The 15,930-nt window shown below is 44.8% G+C and overlaps 1 protein-coding gene across 1 annotated transcript in view; it reads right to left on the minus strand.

Moving 5' to 3' along the window:
• The window catches only part of ADAMTS17 (ADAM metallopeptidase with thrombospondin type 1 motif 17), a 334,656-nt gene that overhangs the window by 62,122 nt on the left and 256,604 nt on the right, over window positions 1-15,930 (minus strand). Inside the window, exons 19-20 of the mRNA XM_032252856.1 lie at window positions 12,940-13,099; window positions 10,289-10,424 (exon numbers count right to left, since the gene is read on the minus strand). Coding sequence (XP_032108747.1) covers window positions 10,289-10,424; window positions 12,940-13,099 — 296 coding nt within the window. The remainder of the gene's footprint in view (window positions 1-10,288; window positions 10,425-12,939; window positions 13,100-15,930) is intronic.

A 15,930-nucleotide genomic window follows, 5' to 3' on the forward strand; every position in this document is an offset into this window, starting at 1 on the left:
TATTCTTTTTGATGCTATTATAAATGGACTTTTTTTCTTAATTTCATTTAATTGCTATTATACAGAAATACAACTGATTTTTACTTATTGGACTTACATCTGCAAACATCTAGAGCTTGTTTATTAGTTCTAACAGTTTTTAGAGATTCCTTAGTATTCTCTATATAGAAGATTATGTCATTTGCAAATACAGACAGTTTTACTACTTCTATTCAAATATGGATGCATTTTATTTCATTTTCTTGGGTAAATGCCTAGGCTAGATCTTTAATACAATGTTGAATAGAAATAGTAAGAGCAGATACTGTCTTGCTCCTGATCTTTGGAGAAAAGCATTCCATTTTTCATATTAAGTATGGTGTTAGCTCTGGGTTATTTGCAGATGCTCTTTACTTGGTTTCAGCAGTCTGCATATGTCTAGGACTTTGTCCATTTCCTGTAAGTTACCTAACTTAGGGCATACACTTGTTCATAGTGCTCATTCTCAATCCGTTTTATTTCTCTAAGGTCAGTAGTAATATTCCTGCTTTCATTTTTTACCTTAGTAATTTACGTCTTATGTTTTCTTGGCCAATCTAGCTAAAGACTTGACAACTTTGTTGATTTCTTCCTATAGTTAACTTCTGGTTTTGTTATTCTGCTCTACTGTTTTCGACTCTTGATTTCATTAATTTTTGCTCAAATGTCACTGCGCTTTCATTCCACTTGCTTTAGGTTTTGCTGCTCTTCTTTCCCAGTGTTTACATGGAAGGTTAGTTTACTGATTTGAAACCTTTCTTCTTTTTCAACATAAGTTTTTATAGCTATAAATTTCCTCTGAAGGCCTGCTTTAGCCACATTCCCTAAGTTCTGTTATGTTGTGCCTTCACCTCCATTCATCTCAAAATACGATTTAGTTTCTCTTGTGATTTCTATTGGACCCACTGGTTGTTTAGGAATGGTACTGTTTAATTTCCATGTACTCAGGATGTTTCTTAAACTTCTTTCTCTTATTTATTTCTAATTTCATTCCATGGTGGTTCTTTCTCTTATTTATTTCTAATTTCATTCCATGGGGGCCAGAGACCATACTTCGTAGAAAACAATTTCTATTGTTTTGTGCTTGTTAGGTTTATTTACTGGCCTAGTATGTGATCTACTCTGAATAATGTTCCATGTGCAAATTCTGCTGTTATTAGGTGGAGTGTTTTATAGATATCTATTGGGTTTTGTTGGTTTATAGTGTTAAAGCTTCTGTTTACTTCTGATATAACTTATTTCTAAAATCCATTATTGAAAGTGAGGTATTGAGGTCTCCGGTTATTATTGTTGACTCATGTATTTATTCCTTCATTTCTGTCAGTTTTGCTCCATGTATTTTAAGAGCTTATATTTATAATTGTTACATCTTCCTGATGGATTGCCCTTTCATCACTATAAATTGTCTATATTCTAATAACATGTTTTAAAAAAAATCTATTTTGTCTGGTATTAGTATAGCACTCCTGCTTTCTGTCTGCATGATATAACTTTTTCCATCTTTTTACTTTCAATGTATTTGTTTATAAATATACACTCAGAAGGAGAAAAGAATAATTCTTCTTTGTCTGTGGACTGTTCATTGCTGTAAGAGAGCCAGCCAGCAGAGGACTTCGCCAAGACTGACCTTCATTAGATCCTAAGGGGAAAGAAGTGTTTTGCGAAGCAGCCACCAAGCATATCCAAAGCTCATTTCTGAAACACCCCAGCAATTCCACAAGTTAGGAATCCGACTGTTGCCATCACTACACAGCCGTGTCTTCTATGGTCTAATGTTTTTTCCAGAACCCGGAGAATACAGAGCTTCCCTTCATTTCTGATAGATCACTTACTGATCTTTTTTGGGGGAGGGGTTGTTGTTGTTCTTTAAGTATTCCTCAGACTAAATCTGACCATTTCCCTTTACTTTTCCTTTCTTGTAATTGTTACATAAGAAGTCAAATGGAGACAACAGATGCTGGAGAGGATGTGAAGAAATAGGAATGCTTTTACACTGTTGGTGGGAGTGTAAATTAGTTCAGCCATTGTGGAAGACAGTGTGGCGATTCCTCAAGGATCTAGAACTAGAAACACCATCCGACCCAGCAATCCCACTACTGGATACGTACCCAAAGAATTATAAATCATTCTATTGTAAAGACACATGCACATGCATGTTTATTGCAGCACTGTTTACAATAGCAAAGACTTGGAACCAACCCAAATGTCCATCAATGACAGACTGGATAAAGAAAATGTGGCACATATACACCATGGAATACTAAGCAGCCATAAAAAAGGATGAGTTCATGTCCTTTGCAGGGACATGGATGAACCTGGAAACCATCATTCTCAGCAAACTAACACAAGAACAGAAAACCAAACACCACATGTTCTCACTCATAAGTGGGAGTTGAACAATGACAACACAAGTACATAGGGAGGGGAACATCACACACCAGGGGCTGTCGGTGGGTGGGCGGCTAGGGGATAGCATTAGGAGAAATACCTATGGCACATGTATACCTATGTAACAAAGTAACAAACCTGCACGCTCTGCACATGTACCCCAGAACTTAAAGTACAATTTAAAAAAAAAGGAAAAAAAAGTCAAATGGAAACATCATGTGCTTGATGGTCTTTATATTTTATTACTCAGAAAAGTCAGGAATAGAGGAGGATCTCTTTTGATGGGCTGCAGAGCCTACATGCAAAGCATTTCCCAACAGGAGAAATCCTGTCACCTGTGAACCTGGTAGCAGGACACTCTACTGTCCTCTGTAATGATCAAAGGAAGGGATGTTCAAATGACCAAAAACACACAAAAAAACCTCTGGAAATGCTTTCCTTTCCTCCATCTTGGATGTTTCTTAATTTAGATAAATAAGGTAAGGTTTCAAAACTTACCATTTAATTTAAATACAGGTGACATCCTGAAATTTTGTCAGAAAAAGTTCCAGCACTTTGGCAATGTAAATTTCTCCTCCCCACTCACATACCATCAGCAAGGCATGTAATAGACCAAAGGTATTAGTCACAATTAGATTTACCTATTTTATTTTGGAAAAAGAAAAGAAAATGCTTACGTTTTAGACTAGCAGGAAATTGATTTAAAAACTGTATTTCAGACTGTGGCTGTAGCTAAAGATCCACATATTCCAGACTTTTTTTTTTTTGAGACAGAGTTTCGCTCTTGTTACCCAGGCTGGAGTGCAATGGCGCGATCTCGGCTCACCGCAACCTCCGCCTCCCGGGTTCAGGCAATTCTCCTGCCTCAGCCTCCTGAGTAGCTGGGATTACAGGCACGCGCCACCATGCCCAGCTGATTTTTTGTATTTTTAGTAGAGATGGGGTTTCACCATGTTGACCAGGATGGTCTCGATCTCCTGACCTCGTGATCCACCTGCCTCGGCCTCCCAAAGTGCTGGGATTACAGGCGTGAGCCACCGTGCCTGGCCAGACTTCATTCTTAAGTCATGATCTCTTTCTCTCTCTCATACATGCATATGCGCGCGCGCGCGCGCGCGCGCGCGCGCGCGCGCGCACACACACACACACACACACACACACACACACACACACACAGAATGTGCTTTAATAAAAAAGAATGGATTCCATTCCATTTTAACCCAAAATAAGGCCAGACTGATTAAGATAATTGAGGAAAGAGGACAAATTTAAAAACTAAATATAGTTCCTTGCAAATGACTATTCAATTCAATTGCCAGTAAGATGTTGAATGTTCTTTTCTGAATCACTCTAATTCAATGTACAGTACAGCATGTACTGTCTGGGAAGAAGTTCAAATCATAAATACTACAGGGAAATATCTAATAACTTGGAATGGCCTTTTTCAAGTGGCTAATAAGCTCTTAAAGACTGCAAAAATGTTAAATCTGCTGAAGCAAAAGCTCTGGGACAAGCCCACTTCATTGCCAGCCCCTGCCTCCTTGCTCCAGGACTACCTGGGGCTGGACCTCAAGGGTCTCGGCCCGCAGAACTGCTCTTTGGATGCTGAGTGATGGGGAGGCCTCTTCCCTGCAGACTCTGGTTAGCAAGGTGAAGGCCGCTGGCAACAGACACAACAGCTGAGTTGATCTGTGATTTCTGCCTCGTCTGCCAATGTCAGGGCCACGTGTGTCGATGTGTTTGTGTTGGTGTGTGAAATGCTGGGCAGAGGCCATCTGCCCTGCGTGTCAGACTCCAGATTCCATGTGGTTACAGGAGGGTTTGGGAGAAGTGTTCACAGAGCTAGGATTAGAATAAAGAGGTGCTAATGGTGTGCAGTTGGGAAGGCAAAGGAAACCGTCATGAACTCAATGGAAAAAGGGTTGAAGAAAGTTAAAGGGAGATCAGGAGAAATAAAGTATCAAGAAAAAAGACAAATATCTCTGCCATTTTAAAGGTCAAAGGGTAACAATAACACAGAAAGGCTCTTTCACCCTGCCAGGTTCAACAATGGGTTGCATTATGGCTTCTTTAATGAAGTTCGCACCATGGGATTCCTGGGCTCTTCTTCCAGGTGACAGGCTCTCTCCTCCACTCATGCCACCCCATCTGAAACAGCCGTTTGTAATCCAGACCCTACACATCTCCACCTCACCCCTTACCCAGGGCAGTTTTTACTCATGTGCTCAATTTCCTATTTTCTGCCCCTCATATCCTAAGGTCAGGCTTTCTCCTTTTCTTCACTTACTAGCCTGAATCCATGTAACCACAGGTTCTTATGAAAGACTCATGACAACTAGATCACGCTATGCAATAATTCACAGTTTATTGTCCAAATATGTGTGTGTGTGTGTGTGTGTGTGTGTAACAGCTGCACAGAAGTCCTCCCTTATCTGTGGCAGATATGTTCTAAGGGCCCCAACAGATGCTTGAAACTAAGGTTAGTACTGAACCCTGTATATACTATGCACGGATTTATTTCCTCCTCTTCTTCACAATTTCATGGAGAGAAGATTCATTTACCATAGATCTGGGCAACCTCGGCATACAATTCTTTTTCTTTCCTTATTAAATTGAAGACTTTTACCTTTTTACTTACAGGACGCATTTTACAGCCTCTCCGCAGCACATCTGAGTTGCCGGCATCACCACTCTTGTGCTTTGAGAACATTATTAAGTAAAACACAAGAACTATGACACCCAATAGCCGATCTGCTAACTGAGATGGCTACTGAATGACAAACCGGCAGGGAGCAGAGACGCTGTGGATACCCTGGACAAGGGGATGACTCACGTCCTGGGCAGGACAGAGCGGGACAGTGTGAGATTTCATTACACCACTCAGAACAGTGAGCAACTTGAAAAAGATGAATTATCTCTGAAATTTCCGTTTTAATATTTTTGGGCAATGGTTGACCATGGGTAACTGAAACCACAGAAAGTGAAACTGCAAATAAGCGGGGACTACTGTACTTAACACATACATATGTATATCGTGCAGGTAGATACATTTACGTGTGTGTATGTATTTATGTATGCGTACGTGTGCATAGATCTACCTTGTTAGGATGTGCAAGAGTTTTAAAATCTATTATCAGATCATACAATTGTTTAGCCAAACAATCAATCCTCTGTGATGAGTCAGGGCACTCATACATCCACTTTAAGAAAAAGTACAAGCTCAGATGGTTCAGAATAAACAAATAAACAAATTAGCAAACAAAACCAGCCTAGGGCAGGCATCCAGGCACTTCCTGTCTAGGCTCTCTAAGGCAGATTTTAGGTGCTATTTTCTCTTGTTTTTCAACTTCATTTTCTTCTCTGCTCTAAGTAATTCCACTCATTCTTTAAGTCTGATTCACATGATTTTACAGTCAGGAAGGGAGTGGAAGGAGGTGGGAGAGAGAAGTGGTGGGGAGGCAGAAACCAAATATTTATCAAGTTACACAATAAAAAGAAATTCAGTATCCTAATGTGCCCTCCTCTGTATAATAAGAAAGTACATTCCCTGAGCTAATATGGGCAGAGCTCAGGCTCATGCTGAGGGTGTGGTCCCGGTACCTCAGTGGGCAAAACGAGAGTAAGCGATAATCCAAAACAGAGGCTGCAAACTCTTGTGCATGGGCTCAGTCTGGCCTGTGGGTTATTTTTGTACAACCCAAGAGCAAGGAACAAATTTTACATGTTGTAAAGGATTAAGACTCAAAGAAAAAAATGTGCCAGACACCCCATGTGGCCTTTGAAGGCAAAAATATTTGTTCTCTAGACCTATACAGTTGAAGTTTGCCGATCCCTGTTCTACCGAGATACTAAGAACGTGCTTCTGAAATTGCTTTTAGTCTGAAGCGTATTTGCTTGAACTTGGCTTAAACGTGGCAAGACTGCAGGGCTATGGTCCGTCAAAGAACTTTCTGTAGCGATACACACACATAATGTTATCTACCGTAGGCTTAGCACAGCTCCGTGGCACTTGTGTAGAGTTTGCATTCATGTTTGTTTACGTCACTGTTTTGTAGGTGCTTTCCTACATGATCTTCTGGTTTGCGTTTTGCAGTGCAGCAAGGTTCCCTCTTAGAAGATACATGGGAGGTAGAATCATGACTGGCCCACTTGTTTTAACGGCCAGAGGGCTTTGTTGTGGCACTTTTCAATCTAGTTGAAATGTGAAGATGTGACCCGATTACCTCTCAGCTGTCTTTCACTAAACCTGGGAAATTTCTGATCACTGTTTCTTCAGTAATTACTTTCTGCTCCATTTTCTCTCTCTTCTCCTTCTGTGACTCCAATTACCCGTATGTTAGAATGCCTGATACTGCACCACAGGTAACTGAGTCTTGCTCACTGTCAATAATGTTTTCTTCCCATTTTCTAGACTGAATAATGTCTAATCCTCTATCTGTAAGTTCACTAATCTTTCATCATCTTATTCCATTGTTAGATCCATGCAGTGAATTTTTAAAATTTCAGATATTGTATGTTTTAGTCCTAAAATTGCTTTATACAGTATCTTTTTTTCTTGTGAGATTTCCTATGTGTTCTGTGACTATGAGCACAGCTTTCCTTTTGTTTCTCAGCATAGTTACAATAGCTGCTTTAACATTCTTTTCGTCTAATTTCAACAAATGTGTCCTCTTGCAGTCACTCTCCATTAGCGGCCTTCTCCTCTGAGTATGGATCTGTTTCCCTGTATGACTAGTAATGTTTGATTGCACCCGGAACACTGAAGGATAAATTAATGAACAGAAGTGCTGTTCAATAGAAATAAGATGAGAACTGCATATGTCATTTGGACTTTTTTTTTTTTTTTTTTTTTGAGATGGAGTCTGGCTCTGTCACCTAGGCTGGAGTGCAGTGGCACAATCTTGGCTCACTATAACCTCTGTATCCCAGGTTCAAGCAATTCTCCTGCCTCAGCCTCCCAAGTAGCTGGGACTACAGGTGCACGCCACCATGCTTGGCGAATTTTTGTATTTTTAGTAGAGATGGGGTTTCAAGGTGTTGGCCATGCTGGTCTCAAACTCCTGACCTCAAGTGATCCACCTGCCTTGGTCTCCCAAAGTGCTGGGATTACAGGCATGAGCCCCTTCGCCTGGCCTGCTTTCTAGCTTTTAAACAGTTGCTTTTTATACTGTCTCTAGAGTTCATAACTGTAATCTGCAGGAGGGTTGGTCCAATATAAGCTACTCTATCACTACAGGAAGCAGGACCCTTGATTTTTAAACCTTATCCTTGGAGTTCCACAGGGGAGCCACGGCCTACTGTGAGAGGTGGAACAGGCAGTGTGGACTGGCTGACTCTGCCACATCATATGTGTGTCTCAACTCAATCACAGCAGCTCTCATTTCATCTGTTTCATTTTATTTGGTTTCTGTGCATAATTTTAAAAAGACTTGGGTATAAACATAAGACCTAACACCATAAAAACCCTAGAAGAAAACCTAGGCAAAACCATTCAGGACATAGGCATAGGCAAGGACTTCATGACTAAAACACCAAAAGCACTGGCAACAAAAGCCAAAATAGACAAATGGGACCTAACCAAACTCCACAGCTTCTGCACAGCAAAAGAAACAATCATTAGAGTGAACCAGCAACCAACAGACTGGGAAAAATTTTTGCAATCTACCCGTCTGACAAAGGACTTATATCCAGAATCTAGGAAGAACTAAAACAGATTTGCAAGAAAAAAACAAACAAGCCCATTCAAAAGTGGGCAAAGGATATGGACACTTTTCAAAAGAAGACATACATAAGGCCAACAAACATATGAAAAAATGCTCATCATCACTGGTCATTAGAGAAATGCAAATCAAAACAACATTGAAATACCATCTCACGCCAGTTAGAATGGCAATCATTAAAAAATCTGGAGACAACAGATGCTGGAGAGGATGTGGAGAAACAGGAACACTTTTACACTGTTGGTGGGAGTGTAAATTAGTTCAACCATTGTGGAAGACAGTGTGGTGATTCCTCAAGGACCTAGAAATAGAAATTTTATTTGACCCAGGAATCCCATTACTAGGTATATATCCAAAGGATCATACGTCATTCTTTTATAAAGACACATGCACACGTATGTTCACTGCAGCACTGTTTCCAATAGCAAAGATTTGGAACCAACCCAAATGCCCATCGATGATAGACTGGACATGGAAAATGTGGCACATATACACCATGGAATACCATGCAGCTATAAAAAAATGATGAATTCATGTCCTTTGTAGAGACACAGATGAACCTGGAAACCATCATTCTCAGCAAACTGACGCAAGAACAGAAAATCAAATACCGCATGTTCTCACTCATAGGCGGGTGTTGAACAATGAGAATACATGGACACAGGGAGGGGAGCATCACACACTGAAGTCTCTGGGGGGGGTGGCTAGGGGAGGGACAGCGGGGGGATAGGGAGTTGGGGAGGGATAACATGGGGAGAAATGCCAGATATAGGTGATGGGGATGGAGGCAGCAAACCACATTTCCATGTATGTACCTATGCAACAATCCTGCATGTTCTTCACATGTACCCCAGAACCTAAAGTGCAATTTTATATATATATATAAACTTGGGTATAAAATAGTTTGAAAACAGAACTTGTTTTAAAATATGCTTCTGGAATGGAGCCCTAAGACCTTTTTGCTCAATCATGCTCTTGAACTCGTGCTGACCTCTCCTCCGTCATCTCTTATCCTGCTTTCTAGTCACTTGGCCAGGGCCAGGCCATCTTTAGTTGCCAGCCCATTAGACGTTGAATCTTTACAGCGGCAAGCTCTTCTTTCTGTGGCCCATGCATGCGACTGGTTGACGGACTGATGGATGGGTTTGTGGTACGGCTGCTCATACCGAGGGTGCTCAAGCAGATTTCCTGCAGTGAGCTCTTCCTCCAGGCCTGCAGCATTAGGGTGGAATTTCATTCTTAATTTGGCAAGAAGCACAGAAGATCACTGAAACAAGCCTCAGCTTCTTTTTTTCCTTCCTGCCTCCTCTCTTTCTCACTCGAACACATTTTAAGAGTTTGACAAAACGAAGGGGTTGGTGCAAAAGACGTGAAGCTCTTGTACTAGGCAAGCGGCACGAACTGAGTCAAGAAACCTAAAACACTGAAATATTAAGCATCCAGCCTAGTTAGAAAAGGTCAGCATGCCTTAAATGATACACAGAACCACAGAGCAAAACCCATTCACCTCAATTCAGAGCAGAACACAAGGCCGAGGGGTGGCACAACTTAAAGCAACAAATTCATCCGAGTCCCACTAAAATCACTCGAGAAGAGGAGGCTCAGCTGACGAACCCATTTCACACAATTCAACTCGGCTGACAACCCAAGGAAGTTCACACGGGTAACATGGCCGTGACAGCTGGGGCTGGGATGGAAGTTCGGATGGAAGTTCTGATGGATGCAAAGACTAAACACATAGATCCACACTCATGGGCATGAATTGCAGCCACTGAAATAGATCAGCAGCAACATCAGCCCGTGTGCGCCCTTTCTCCTGGGCTCTCAGACTCCAACATTTGTTTCCTTCTCCACCAACACAAAGGAATTTGGGGGAACCAATGGGCACTGGTTAAAAGTATGTGGCGAAAGCTCTATTTTTGCCGTGAGATGTTACTAATGGTCTCCTAAAGAATGCCTTCCAGCTACGATTGTATTTCCATCAGCGTCCTGGCTCAGTAACTGGAAATTTGGTAATTCAAGCAAACACAAATCACTCATCAACAATAACAGAACACAGCACAGAGCAGCACTGTGACATTCATGGCGTGCCACCCCCTGCCACTGATGGTGCTGCTGCCCCAGACTCTGGTGGGTCCCAGCTACAGAACCCAGCTCCTTACCGTGACTGGCAGGGGTGCAAGTTGCACCTTCGGACCTGGGGCTCTGGGCGGCTTGCTTGAGGGCAGTCACTGTCATTCACCAGAGTTGTAGTCTTGTTGACAATCTGGGTGCAAGAGACGATGGTTTTGCGTTCCCCTGGAAACCAAACCAAAGGGAGCTGAGAGGCTGTGGCCATACCTGCCTGGAAAGGCTGGGCTTGCACACTCGTGAAGGAAGGTTTGGGTGCTGCTATTGGTCACTCTGTCACTTAAAGTGAATGCTGTAAATGTCGTGTGGGTTTTTAGAAAGGAAGAACTGCAATTTTAAGGAGGAGGGTGCAAGACACAGAAGGCAGAGTGGGGCCCTGGAAGATTCTAGAAGATCAGAATGCAGCAACACCTCAGATCAGCTGTGTCCTTGAACAGCTTGGGGTTCGTTGATTTGGGTCTTTCATTTCCAAAGACTGCTCATCTTTGTATCTGCTTGTTTAATATTTAAAGTCTCTGGAGATCTGGTCTCATTAAATACCTGCACATCAGCCCTCAGCAGAGAGTCTGGCTACCCATTACCGAACTCCTGCTTGCTGGGGACAAGTGGGGTACAAGGAGTCTTGTCTGGAAGACATGCAGACCTGCATTCTCTGGACAGGCATGCCAGAGCCATTCTGAACTGGTCTAGCCAGCTGGTACTTCTGGCTGAGCCCCACCTGCTCTTAGGAAGCTTTGCTATTCCAATGACCCAACTGGATGTAGCCCTTCTTCTGGGTGTTCCCAGAGCACCCAAATACTGCATGAGCTATGCCTTTGTCAGGCAGGCTGAGTGACTGGGAGGGAGGAGGGTGGTCACTGGGGCCAGGGTGTCTGGGTTCAAGTTTTGGCTCTATCACAAAGAGCATCAGGTGACCACAGCGTCGCTGGCTGGCCAGCTAGCGACGCTGTGGTCACCATGCTTCTGCGTCTCAGTGTCCTCGAGCAGCCTGCTTTGCTTAACTTCCCTGTGCCCGAGGGTGCCTCAGGGATGATTAAAAGAAACAAATATATAGGGTGTCCACAGAACAGAGCCTGGCATGTGGCTAACACTTCATGTTAGCTCTATTACTGTCCTTATTATGATGATTTGGGAAGAGTGACAATGAAAGATGGACTCAAGCACAGCTGTTTGGATCCTGGGCTCCCTGCTGGGTCTGTCTCCCGGGCAATTTGTCATGTAGGGATGACTCAAAATCATGGAGTCCTCAACTCCACCGTCAGCTCCTGCTGCCCCGAATGGCAGCCTCGGGTGAGTACAGAAAGCACAGGATTGCTTCCAGCTTTGGTGGCAGATCTGACCACTGTTAGGAAGCTGGAAGTCATCAGTGTCATGAAAGGACTGGCGCCCAGCCAACAGCAACAGAGCAGCCTGACCCTGACCCCAGGAGGGCCTGCGAACTGTTCTATGTGGGCTATGGTTAGCTCACAAGTTGTCCAAGAGGAAAACCTGGTTGGAATCAGAGGTAGAGCTGCTGGCTGGATGTGGACGTTGAAAGGCCATCAGCAGCTAAGGGCTCAGGGGCGGAAGGCCCCCCGGGGAGAGGTGCAGAGTGGAAGAGGCAGGGCTGATGGTGGCATCCAGAGGCTATGCCAGCTGCTGCGGGGCTGCTGCAGGAAGGGGCCAAGCACAGACAGTGAGGGCAGTTGGCCAAGATTCCCAGGAAGAAATTCCTGTGTATCTAGATCTACTACCCATGAAAGACGGAAGGAGTCCTTTAAATGGTAAGCCATGCTTTATGTATTGGACATCCAACGAAAGTTATCCAAGCAGTCAACAGGTGCTCAGGACTGGCGACGGCTGGGGCTATGTCCGGGGCTCCACTCCATCATCCAACTCTCAGAGTTGGCATACCAGAGTCCAGGTAAACCTTCCATCCCAGCTCTGTGCCCACTAAAATCCACCCACCCTGTGTTCCATCTCCCACAGCCCTGCTATGTGTCCTGTTAGGGTGACAAACGGCACTGTCTAAGGAACTGCTGGCTAGGAGTTCAGAACGGTGTCCTACTGCTGCCCCATCTAATGACACAACAAGAAACACAATGCCTTTTGTTTATAATGATTCTTGCTGTACGACAGGCTCTTGGGCTCACGCTGTGGACCCTACGGTGGGCATGAGGGACAACCAGCCTATTACAGAGGTGAGGGAATTTGGGGTAGAGAGAGGAAGTCATTTGCTGAGGTCGAGCAGGAAGCTGTGCGGTCAGAACTCACGCTCGGCATGTTTCACATGACTTACTTTTTGTTTCCATTGTACCCTGGAATGAGGCTACTGTGGCAAACAGGGAAGGGAATTTGGGAGCAGGCAGACACGCTCTGGTGCCTCTCCAGCAAGTGGCAACAGTCGAAGGTCTATTCTGTTTATTCCCAGGGTCTGTCATACCTGAGACGTAGTCATACATCAGCCAAACCCTGCTTCACCCACAGGTCAGAGCTGGGGGGCAGTAGCATGGGCACGGCCCTAGTATGGGAGCTGGGAAGACTCGCCCAAATGTTCTGCAGAGAGATTTTCAGCAGGGCTTAAATTCCTGTGGAACTGCAGGTTACAGATTCCCCACTCTGTGTGCTGGCCACAGGCTCCTTTGTCCTTTCTCCAGCAAAGCCCCACACCACGCAGGCCACGGCCACGGCCATGGCCACTCACCTCCTCCGCACTGCACGCTGCATCCTTCCCAGCCGCTGTGGGTCCAGATGAACAGAGAGTCCTGCGATTTTTCTGGTTCACTCTGATTTTCAGCAGTGTAGTTTACGGGAACAGTGTATTCATAATGAATTCCAGAGTCTTGCTCGTGAAATAACAGCACCTGGATCAGCCGCAAAACAAAAGGGCATTTTGAAAAGGAAAGAAAGCCCGTGGGATTGCTGAATCCACACACGCAGGCACGCGGCGGCTGTTTCTCTATGAGGGGTAACCAGCCCTCTTCTGAGGCTGTAAACAGGTTCGACTGAGGGGTGCTCCTTTATCTCAGCTTTGGATTCCTCAGGGACTCAACTTGCAAGTAGGGCGAATGCAAACCCATCCTTCCTACCCAAGAGAGGGAGCAGCTTAGACTAGGAGCTTTAGGATAAGCAGCTCTGAAACCTCTCACTGCACTTTTCATGGAGAGCTGCTCCACGCAGAGAACAGTCCACATTCCTGCATACTCACCCACGAAGCTGCCTTTGCAGATAAGACACAGATGAACTTTTGACTAGACAGGCGTCAGAACAAGTGGGGTTACTGTACTTCTCTGGAAACGAGCATCATCCTTCACTCCCTATAAGCAATCGTTGCCATGTCACCTGGTCCAGAGTCAGGGGTAAGGCAAGCTCAAGGAAAAAATGCAGCTCACTGCCGGGGGACTTTGGGGAGCATCTGTTTGGGGTTTCAAGGATGCAGGAGTCCTTTGCTGCCGTGGGATCCAGGAAGATGACTGTAGCCAAGGCTGGCAGGAGCCTGGCTCAGGGCTCCAAGCTGGGAGTGGGGTGGAGGTAGAGGGATGGGTCCATCACATTTTGTGGGAAACTATCACACAGCCTGGAGACCTCAGACCTGAAATCCTAGCCGGCATGAAGACACAGAACAGATGGGTCGGGAACGGCATGTGACAAGCCCTGGAAAGCAGCAGGTGCATGATCAGCCCTCTTTCTCTAGACATAATGGTGCTGATCAAGCCCTCTTACAGGAGCTTAATGTGGCTTGTTTGTGGCTGAGTCTTCAAGCTGAGCTTGGAAGCAGTAAGTGCACGGGGTCTAAGTAGCTGGCAGGTTCACTTTAGCCTGAGAAGTCTGAGAGAACGTGTCAGCAGTCACTAAGCCGAGGGTGCGCACAGCTCACCCGACTTGACTTGGGGTGGATGAGGTCAAAGTGTCCCAGACAATGGGAGCCACTGCCCTCCACGCATCTCTCAGCCCCTGAGGCTGCGCCGCAGGGTTGGGGTGCAGCGTGAAGAGCAAACCTAACCGCATCAACACCCACACCTGCACCACAGCAAGTTGCCATAACATACTTGGAAAAATGCCTCCAGTTAGGAAAGGGAAACGCCAAGAAGCAAACTAGTCTTAGAAAGAGATCTTTATCATCTCAGCATGGGAATACGACTGGTGAACAGAGAATCCATATAAAACCAATTTCATGCATTTTGTAGCCATGTATTGAGTGTGTGTGTGTGTAACTGGTTTCAAATGCAGGTCCCCATGACTCTCTGGGTCCTACTGATTCTGCAAACAATGTGTATACCCCAGTTTGGGGATAATGGCTTTCTATATAGACGCAAAGGGGCACCTGTCATTTTCAGTTTTAAAATCTTGAAATGACAGTCTCATTTGGAGAGAAAAGCCATCAATATTAAGCGAGGGCTGAAACTTCAGTCGCGGCAGTAGTTGCTTCTTGGAGTTTTGTTTATCCTGGTCTGAATGAATCCAGGCTGTGTACTTCACTGGAATGGGCTAATGACTCGCTCAGTTTACAAAAGCTTTTGGTGAAAAGGGAAATACACTCACACTGCTGTTTGCTAGAGAAAGCAAATTCTCATGCTCACAGGCGAAGTTTCGGTAGATTTTATGTTTTGCCTCCTCCCTTAGTCCCTCTAAGTAACTGCTATTAACTTGGAATAGGAGGATTTGTTCTGACTGTGACGACGAAGGACACAATCTTATCTCCGAGAAATGACTTAGGCACACATTCTTGGGTCTCAGAAACCTACCTGCAGGAACGTATTTGCAGTGGATTTAGCAGGGTGAGCGGTGCGGTGGCAGATTTCCACGTGCTTTAGATTGTACCTGGAAACTGCCTTGACTTTTTCTGCCCAGAAATTGTAATGGGGTTAACACCACTTGCATCCTTGGTGTCAGTGCTCCCTGGCAGAACCAGCCTCCTTAGGACACTCCCTGGGTGATGGCCAGAAAATCTTTTGGGTGTCAACTAACCTGGAATACTTACAGGCTGCCAGAGATCACAAATTAATGGGGAAGAAGAACTTCCACGGAGAGACTCTGGCAGGCACTGAGGGACAAAGTGTGCTTTGATTGCAGGGGCACAAGCTGCCACTGTCCTGTTTTTTGGGAAGGAGACACAGAATCAATAATGATGAGCTATCAGAAGTTAGCCATAAGAACTCCTGGATCTCGAGAAGGAAGCAGTGTGTTCCATTCTCTGGAGAAAAACATCTCTCTGACATGTTTAAAAGGCTACGTCACTGATGTTTCAGTGGCTCACATGGAGGCCTCCCTAAGACAACAGATCAGGCGATGGCGTCCTGGCCTGGCCCAGCAGCACACAGGTGTCTGGAGATCGCCGGCGGAGAATACCTGCATCATCTAATCCCACTTCCTGATTCCCAAACGCTTGGTGCAAGCTGGGTCTGTGAAATCTGAGGGATGCTGGTTTGGACACAGAGTCCATGTTCATTTCCAAAAGATAATGATATACACTCTGTGAGGGCAGGTCTATGCATCCCACCACCTGATGTAAACAGAGACTGTGAGTGGGGCTGTCTCTCCGTGAGGCCAAGTCTCCCTGGCTGCCGTCCACGTGGCTAAGCATTTCCTTCTTTGAGGCAGCTCCTTTTGAAAAAGATAGGAACTCTGCCAGGGAAGAGCCAGGAGAAGCAACGAGAGAATTCTGAAGCAGGAGGTGCAAGGGGAAAGGAAAGAC

The sequence above is a fragment of the Sapajus apella genome, unplaced genomic scaffold (assembly GCF_009761245.1).
Source record: "Sapajus apella isolate SASKATOON/1434 unplaced genomic scaffold, GSC_monkey_1.0 scaffold80, whole genome shotgun sequence".
Lineage (NCBI taxonomy): Eukaryota > Metazoa > Chordata > Mammalia > Primates > Cebidae > Sapajus > Sapajus apella.